This window comes from Hyla sarda, chromosome 6, assembly GCF_029499605.1.
Source record: "Hyla sarda isolate aHylSar1 chromosome 6, aHylSar1.hap1, whole genome shotgun sequence".
Lineage (NCBI taxonomy): Eukaryota > Metazoa > Chordata > Amphibia > Anura > Hylidae > Hyla > Hyla sarda.
Genome location: NC_079194.1, coordinates 255482089 through 255491624, shown reverse-complemented (window position 1 = coordinate 255491624; position 9536 = coordinate 255482089). Strand labels below are relative to the sequence as shown.

General features: G+C 47.1%; 1 protein-coding gene across 7 annotated transcripts in view; it reads left to right on the top strand.

Moving 5' to 3' along the window:
• DEAF1 (DEAF1 transcription factor) overlaps positions 1 to 9536 on the top strand; it is a 75967-nt gene that overhangs the window by 3826 nt on the left and 62605 nt on the right. For 5 of the 7 annotated variants that reach the window (XR_008845305.1, XM_056527007.1, XM_056527009.1 and 2 more), the window contains exons 1-2: positions 92 to 337; positions 6831 to 6919. Coding sequence is in view for 5 of the 7 variants with exons in the window: in XM_056527007.1 (XP_056382982.1) it covers positions 184 to 337; positions 6831 to 6919 (243 nt within the window). In the remaining 2 variants the exon portion in view is untranslated. Of the gene's footprint in view, positions 1 to 91; positions 338 to 1042; positions 1077 to 6830; positions 6920 to 9536 lie in introns of those variants that run through there. The other 2 variants (XM_056527010.1, XM_056527011.1) reach the window with 2 other exon arrangements.

Here is a 9536-nt window from a genome sequence, read left to right as displayed (position 1 = left end):
TTTACTCGGTGGTTTCCGTGAGCGTGGCTGAAGTCGAGGAGCGCTCGGGAATTTCCGGAGGCCATCGGGTCTTTTCGCTTTATTCATATTTTTTTTTTCTTCGTGTTCCGAAAAGGGTGTTCGGGTGTCGCCGAGGTCCACTTTCGTGTCTTTCCGGAATCGGGTTCGGTTGTTTCCGGATGCATGGATGAAACTCAAGCCTCCCGACTCGGCTTATCGGAAGCAGCTGCGGCTGTGGCTGCGGTGGCTGCGGCTGTACGGGATGGACCGGAGGTGACTTCAGTCACTGTGATGACCGGGCCTGACGGTAGAAGTGCAACGGGAAACGGGTACACAGGTGAAGTGCTGCAGTACTGCGGACCGGCCGCTAGGGGGAACTGTGAACTTTGCTCTTTCTAACATAGGTTCACCTTGCTATATATTGTTACACCACTAGATGGGGCTATTTACTATAGTTTAATTAGGCGTAGTCTGGTTTACTATACATAAAGTTACTACTGTACCAGTGTTTCCCTACCAGAGTGCCTCCAGCTGTGGCAAAACTACAACTTCCAGCGGCTGTCCGGACATGCTGGAAGTTGTAGTTTTGCCACAGCTGGAGACATCCTGGTTGGGAAACACTGTATTATACAGTATATACTGATCATATGTATCCATATATAGCTGTCAATCATTATGTAAGCCCACCCCCCAGACTTCAAAATCTACAGACTCTTTAAAGGGAACCTGTCATGTTGAAAATGCAGTCCAATCTGTTATAGATTAGGAGGAGCTGAGTAGATTGATATATTGTTTTGTGGGAAAAGTTCCACGATGACTTGTCATTTATTTACGTAAATCTAATAAAGTAGCCGGGTGGGCGGTCCTACTCAGTGATTGACAGCTACCTGTGTATCAATGTGCATATAGAGAGGTAAGGTAATGCAAAATAAAACCAATACACATACAAAATAAATTTATTACAAAAAGCACTCCCTCAAAAAACGCTGGTCATCTCCGTATTCCACCGAATCCGTCCTCCACATTCTGAAATGAGAAGAAAAGAAAAACACTAAAAATGGGTGGGCACATTTCAGGTGAGAGTGCCCATAAAATACATAAAGGGTCTATTCACATTTTATATTCTTAACCCCTTAAGGACTCAAGGGCTCATTTTGTCCTTAAAGGGGTACTCCGCCCCTGGCATCTTATCCTTCGGATAGGGGATAAGATGTTAGATCGCCGCGGTCCCGCTGCTGGGGACCCCGGGGACCGCCGCTGCGGCACCCCGCCATCATTACTGCGCAGAGCGAGTTCGCTCTGTGCGTAATGACGGGCGATACAGGGGCCGGAGCAGCGTGATGTCATGGCTCCGCCCCTCATGACATCACGGCCCTTTCCCTTAATGCAAATCTATGGCAGGGGGCGTGACGACCGCCATGCCCCCTCCCATAGACTTGTATTGACGCGGGCGGGCCGTGATGTCACGAGGGGCGGAGCCGTGACGTAACGATGCTCCGGCCCCTGTATCGCCCGTCATTATGTGCAGAGCGATCTCGCTCTGTGCTGTAATGATAGCGGGGTGCTGCAGCAGCGATCCTCGGGGTCCCCAGCAGCGGGACCCTGGCGATCTGACATCTTATCCCCTATCCTTTGGATAGGGGATAAGATGCCAGGGGCGGAGTACCCCTTTAAAGGAATATTCCAGCGCAAAATAACTTATCCCCTATCCAAAGGATAGGGGATAAGTTATAGATCGCGGGGGGTCCGAGCGCTGGGGCCCCCGGGATCTCCTGGACGGGGCCGCGGCAGTCTGCAGGAAGTGAAGTTTCGTCCCCAGCAGAAAGCCGCGGCAGACACTCCCCCTCCATGTATCTCTATGGACCGGCCGCCGCTTCATGCGCGGATGGAACGCCCCCTTTCCTGTACATTGCCACGGCCCCGTACCGGAGATCGCGGGGGGGGGGGGGGGCCCAGTGCTCGGACCCCCCGCGATCTATAACTTATCCCTTATCCTTCGGATAGGGGATAAGTTATTTTGCACTATAGATGTCCTGTAAAGCACAACTGTCATCATATTGACCCCCCTCCCCCCCAAACCACTATAATGGTGTTCCAGATGATTGGTGACTGCAGCCATTTACCTTTATTGCTGTTTGTTCTTCTTTTCTTACTAATAAAAACCTTTTATCCAAAAGTCAGGCACAGTCGGATAGGCGTGGTTTGGGGTTCACCAAGCCCCGCTTATCCTGCCTTCCAGCGCTGGGACCGCCGTGTCTTACTACACAGTGCATCCACAGCGCACGCGCCCGTCCCGACGGCTCTAACGTGCGCGCACCCCCGCATCCTGAATAGACAGAGCGAGCGCTCGCCCCCGACGTCTATGCGCTCACTGCCTCCAGTACAGCACATGCGCACTGAGCGCACAGACGTCGGGAGAGAGCGCTCTGTCAATTCAGAATGCGGATTCAACCAAAAAAATACTATTTGTCTGGGGAAATTAAAAAGAAATCCACAATTTTGCTAATTTTGGAAGGTTTCATTTATTTATTTCGCTTTATTCTGTGGTTCAATACAATTAAATTGATACCCATGATTACATACTTTTCTATTATTGTACTGCTTTAAAAAAAATCACAAACTTTTTAACAAAATTAGTACGTTTAAAATCCCTCTATTTTGCTGACCTATAACTCTTTCATTTTTCCATATAAGCGGCGGTATGAGGGCTAATTTTGCGCTGTGATCTGTACTTTTGATTCATACCACATTTGCATATATAAAACTTTTAATACATTTTTGATAAATTTTTTTTATGAATAAAATATTGCAAAGAAGCAGCAATTTAGGAAGTTCACGCCGTTCTCCGTATGGGATCAATGACATATTTTATTAGTTCGGATATTTACGCATGCGGCGATACCAAATATGTTTATAATTATTTATTTTATTATTTTTTACACTTTTTGGGGTTAAAATGGGAAAAAGGGACAATTTTCATTTTTATTGGGGATGGGGATTTTTCTTATTTTTAACTTTTATTTTATTTTATTTTTTACTTTTATTTTTACACTTTTTATGTCCCCATAGGGACAATCCTTTGCTTGCTAATACTGTTCAGTGGTATGCATAGAACATAGCACTGATCAGTATTATCGGTGATCATCTGCTCTGGTCTGCTCAATCTCAGACCAGAGCAGAAGACCCCGGGAGACGTCCGATGCTCATGGTCATGTACAGGACGTAAATGTACGTCCTGGCGCATTAAGTACCACTGCACCAGGACGTACATTTATGTCCTGCGTCGTTAAGGGGTTAGTACGCCTTTTTTAAACAAAAAGACGTGTGTTTATAGCATTTATGATGCATCGTGTGCCCTCTTTTACATTTATAATGCCCTCTCAGTGTCCCATTATGGCTTATCAGGAAAAAATAAAAACAAAAATACTTCTCTAGTGCAGGTTCCCATGATGTACGGAGCTCTTCTGTTCAGCTCTATAGGCTAGAACATCTCTACAGGCTAGGCATCCCCGGGCCGGCCCCATGATGTCATATAATTACGCTGGCCTACCAGGAGTCATGGAGCAGTGGCATGGAGAGTGAACAGAGACTGCCTCACCACCTGATTCCTGCTCAGTCATTATCCTGTGTCGCCCGTCCCTAGTGATGGCACCGCTAGAGGTAGGGATACACAGAACCAAGCTGGAAAAGGAAAGAGGGTTGTAAGTGGTCGCCTGACCTCTGTATACTGTATACAGCCATCTATATTGATGGCTATATACTCTCTAAGCAGTTCACTATTACTGCAGTGCACTCAGCCCAGCAAGGGGTTACAGTAAACCAGTGATCTATATAAATTGCTTAATAGTTTATTGAATATTTATACAATGTATACCTCCTGCCAAACCCGAGCTGTACCTGCGGCTGTATAGCTGCTGGCACAGCTTAGCCACGTTAGAAGCAGGGACAGTATACAGCACATGTGCTGTGCTCTGCTGTATACTGTGCCGCTGGTGGAATTTTTTATTTTATTTTTTTAAATCAACTGGTGCCAGAAAGTTAAACAGATTTGTAAATTACTTCTATTAAAAAATCTTTACCCTTCCAGTACTTTTTAGCAGCTGTATACTACAGAGGAAATTCTTTTCCTTTTTAATTTCTTTTTTGTCTTGTCCACAGTGCTCTCTGCTGACACCTGATGCCCGTATCAGGAACTGTCCAGAGCAGGAGAAATTCCCCATTGCAAACCTATGCCACTCTGGACAGTTCCTGACACGGACAGAGGTGTCAGCAGAGAGCACTGTGGACAAGACAAAAAAGGAATTCAAAAAGAAAAGAATTTCCTCTGTAGCATACAGCTGCTAAAAAGTACTGGAAGGGTAAAGATTTTTTTTAACAGAAGTCATTTACAAATCTGTTTAACTTTCTGGCACCAGTTGATTAAAAAAAAAAATGTTTTCCATCGGAGTACCCCTTTAAGTAGTGCTGCTATGTATCATTACTCACCTTTGTAGATGCTGCTGCCAATTGGTGTTTTTCAAGGCAAAACACCAAATAAAAGCCAATGTTAAATGAAAACTGTCAGCTATTTTCTCCCGCACTATCCACAGGTACTGGTGGATAGTGCGGGAGACGCTGATTCCAATGAGCCCTACCTTACCTAGATCCGTCCCGGCCATTCGTCCGCAATTGTAGTTTTATTCTATGTGTATATCTTGCTGTAACTGGCACGGGCGGGGTTTCTGCAGCTAACTGGAACTGACGTCAGCGCCACTTATGAATATTCATCTCCCCTCCCTCCAGTTCTCCCTCTCTTCGCCGCTCCAAACTGGAGGGAGGGGGATGAATATTTATAAGCGGCGCTGACATCAGTGCCAATTAGCTGCAGAAGCCCCGCCCGTGCCAGTTACAGCAAGATATGCACATAGAATAAAACCACAATTGCGGGCGAAAGGCCGGCTGGATCTGGGTAAGGTAGGGCTCATTGGAATCAGCATCTCCCGCACTATCCACCAGTACTGTGGATAGTGTGGGAGAAAATATCTGACAGTTTTCCTTTAAAGTGATTCGATTCGTCGGCTCGGCAGTTGCTGACTTTTGCCTTCATAAATTCGTTCAGCTTTCAGGTGCTCCAGTGGGCTGGAAAAGGTGGATACAGTCCTAGAAGACTCTCTCCTAGGACTGTATCCACCTTTTCCAGCCCACCAGAGCACCTGAAAGCTGAACTAATTTATGCAGGATAAGTCATCAACTGCTGAGCCGAGAAGTTCGTGACGAATTGAATTACTGGAAGTTCGCTCATCTCTAATAATAAAGATAAAGCCCTACTGTACAACTTTTTAGTTGCTTTAATTTTAAAAAAATTCCCTCCTTTCATGTTTTTTTTTACTTTAAAAACTTCTCCTCTAGGGGTCTCCCTAGCAATCCTGTCAGCAAGCATTTCGGACTCATCTGAAATCAGCTCAGTGCAGCTCCCAGCCTGTCAGACAGGCAGGAGGGAGGGAGCCTTGAGCTGTACACAAGCAGGGAGCGAACAGAGAGGATACATTCCCTCTTCTCTTTTTCATGTTCCTCTCCCCTCTATCCACTTTCCACATGGCTAATTACATATGCACTGCTTATCTGCTCTCTCTACAGACTTGCTTTGCTATGACAACCTCCCCTGCTCTGTGCTTACAACTGCACTATAGAAGAGCATAGAAAAAAGGTATTTTTAGGGGTTTAAAGCAAAATAAATGCAGGGATAGACTTTGTCAGAGTCTGGGACAGATGGGGAGGGGAATTAGGGAAAGTTTCGATGGTGAAAGGTACTCTTTAAGCTGAGATGGTGTTTTTCTTGGCAGTTTTTTTCCCTTCCATAGACTTCCATGTGAGAGAAAGACAGAGATTTCTTTATAAATTTTTTTTTAAAAAAACACCTCACAAAAACGCCATAGCCTCAGCATTCTGTGATGTAGGGGAACTGCCAGCATTCTGTTTTCTACATCCTGACCTCTGACAGAGAAAATGCAGTATGAACAAAGCCACAACGGGTATTAATAATCTATATATAAATTAGGGATCGACCGATGTCGTTTTTTTAGGGCTGATACCGATAATCGGTGGAGGTTAGGGCCGATAGCCGATTACTTATACCGATATTCCGGTATAAGTTATCGGCTTTTTATCCCCCCGCGACACCGCTGCAGATCATTGATTTAAAGCGGGCGCTTTAAATCAATGCACTGCAGTGGCTTTTGCGGTGTCATAGGCCGCCGCCGCCACCACCCGCTTCTCTCCCCCTACCTGTCCGGGGGTCCTGAGACCTATCACCGCCACCGCTCCCCCAACCGCACCCGCCCCCTCGACCCGCCGCACCGCGACCGACCCCCGCACCGGCCCCATTGCCTCCCCCATCCCCGGTTTTATAATTACCTGTTCCCGGGGTCCACTCCACATCTGGCTCCGGTGGCGTCCTCCTGAACTGTCACTGTGCGCACTGACGGTGACGTCACGTCGTGCATGTCACGTCACTCGTCATTGCGCACAGCGTAACGCAGGACGCATCAGGAGCAAGAAGTAGCATGGGCTCCGGGAACAGGTAATTATAAAATCGGGGATGGGGGAGGCAATGGGGGTGGTACGGTGGGGGGGTGCGGCGCAGTGCTGTGCGGCGGGTCGGGTGGTGGCGGTCGCGGTGCGGTGGGGCTGGTGCGGGGGGCGGGGCATTACCGGCTTATCGGCAAGGTAATTACCGATAATGCCCAAAATCGTGATTATCGGCCGATAATATCAGCCATACCGATAATCGGTCGATCCCGAATATAAACCATATATTGTAGTTGGTTTTCATTGCGTATCTTGTCTTACAGAAGTGACCGTGTCCAGTGTTGGCGCTCCTGGAGAAAATGTTTTCACCACCTCAGTGGCCAGTTCAGCCTCCCTGTCCGATCACGTGCTTGTGAGTAGTTCTGTATCAGAAATGACTAGTAAATATACAACTGAGTGAGAAGAAACCCAGCAAAAGAATATGTGTACCAGTGTGTCAGCCTCTCCATCCCTACAGTTAGATAGTTGGTATGTTTGTCTTGCGCATCAGATCTTGGAAAGGGTTAATGTTTAGTATTGTTAGGTCTCCAATTGAAGTAAGGCCGTGTTTCCCAACCAGGGTGCCTCCAGCTTTTGCAAAACTACAACTCCCAGCATGCCCGGACAGCCTTTGGCTGTCCGGGCATGCTGGGAGTTGTAGTTTTGCAACAGCTGAATGCACCCTGGTGGGGAAACACTGAAGTAAGGAAAGGTTTTTACTGCTGACCTAAGCAGAGCCCTTTTATTAAAGGGGTACTGCCATGGAATTTTTTTTTTTTAAATGAACTGGTGCCAGAAAGTTAAAAATATTTGTAAATTACTTCTATTAAAAAAATCTTAATCCTTCCAGTACTTTTTAGGGGCTATATACTACAGAGGAAATGCTTATCTTTTTTGATTTCTTTGATGTCACGACCACAGCGCTCTCTGCTGTCCATTTTTGGAACTGTCCAGAGCAGGAGAAAATCCCCATAGCAAACATATGCTGCTTTGGAGAGTTCTTAAAATGGACAGAGGTGTCAGTAGAGAGCACTGTGGTCGTGACATCAGAGAAATCCAAAAAGAAAAGCATTTCCTATGTAGTATACAGCCCATAAAATGTATCGGAAGGGTTAAGATGTTTTAATAGAAGTAATTTACAAATCTGTTTAACTTTCTGGCACCAGTTGATTTAAAAAAAAAAGTTTTTCCACGGGAGTACCCCTTTAAACCCATTGTTCTAGTGAATGCAATTGAGACTATAGGGCAGCATTACTAATCCAGTGTAAAGTAGGCAGCCTAAGGATACTTAAAAATAGAGGCTCATGGTGTACGATAAAGTTGGTGCATATTTAGGACTTATATGAACTACCGTATATACTCGAGTATAAGCCGACCCGAGTATAAGCCGAGACCCCTAATTTCAACCCAAAATCCCAGGAAAAGTTATTGACTCGAGTATAAGCCTAGGGTGGGAAATACCTCATCCCCCCCTGTCATCATCCAGACCCGTCATTAACATCCTCATCATCATCCCCTTGTCATCATCCCACACATCCCCCCTTCATCATCCCCTTATCATCCCACACATCCCCCCTTCATCATCCCCTTATCATCCCACACATCCCCCCTTCATCATCCCCTTGTAATCATCCCACACCCCCCCCCCCTTCATCATCCCCACCCCCCTTCATCATCCCCACACCCCCCCTTCATCATCCTCTTCTCATCATTCGCCCTCAGTGGTCTTCAACCTGCGGACCTCCAGAGGTTTCAAAACTACAACTCCCAGCAAGCCCGGGCAGCCATCGGCTGTCCGGGCTTGCTGGGAGTTGTAGTTTTGAAACCTCCGGAGGTCCGCAGGTTGAAGACCACTGCGGCCTTCAACATCATCCAGCCCCCTCTCACCCCCTTTAGTTCTGAGTACTCACCTCCGCTCGGCGCTGGTCCGGTCCTGCAGGGCTGTCCGGTGAGGAGGTGGTCCGGTGAGGAGGTGGTCCTGGCTGCTATCTTCACCGGGGGCGCCTCTTCTCCGCGCTTCCGGCCCGGAATAGATGCGTTGCCTTGACAATGTCGCAGAAGTACGTTGGCAATGAACGCACCTCTGCGTCGTTGTCACGGCAACGTGACTATTCTGAGGCCGGGCCCGAAGCGCTTAGAAGAGGCCTCCCCGGTGAAGATAGCAGCCCGGAACCACTATCCCACCGGACCACCTCCTCACCGGACAGTCCTGCAGGACCGGACCAGCGCCGAGCGGAGGTGAGTACTCAGAACTAAAGGGGGTGAGAGGGGGCTGGATGATGTTGAAGGCCGCAGTGGTCTTCAACCTGCGGACCTCCGGAGGTTTCAAAACTACAACTCCCAGCAAGCCCGGACAGCCGATGGCTGCCCGGGCTTGCTGGGAGTTGTAGTTTTGAAACCTCTGGAGGTCCGCAGGTTGAAGACCACTGCGGGTGGGGGAGTTCACTCGAGTATAAGCCGAGGGGGGTGCTTTCAGCACGAAAAATCGTGCTGAAAAACTCGGCTTATACTCGAGTATATACGGTAGGTGTTGGCTTTCTTTGCATCAATATTCTGTGAAACTTTTGTTTTAAGCTCATTTGCTTCCTAAATGGGCACTGAGTGTTCAGACCCCGACTGATCGCTAAAATAAGACGGGAGAACAGCGCACTAGGGGGACAAACAATGTAAGTCTATGGGATTGTCTCAATCAGCGCATGCTTTTTTCCCCACTCATTCTAGACATCAGTCAGGGTCTGAGCACTTACTTTTGACTAGTCCCTAGGACACGTGAAAAGTTACAGAAACACTTAAAGGGGTACTCTAGTTGAAATTATTATTTTTTAAATCAACTGGTACCAGAAAGTTAAACAGATTTGTAAATTACTTCTATTAAAAAATCTTTACCCTTCCAGTACTTTTTAGCAGCTGTATGCTGCAGAGGAAATGCTTTTCTTTTTTCTTTTTTTTTGTCTTGGTGGTGGAATGTTATACAGATTTGTAAATGACTT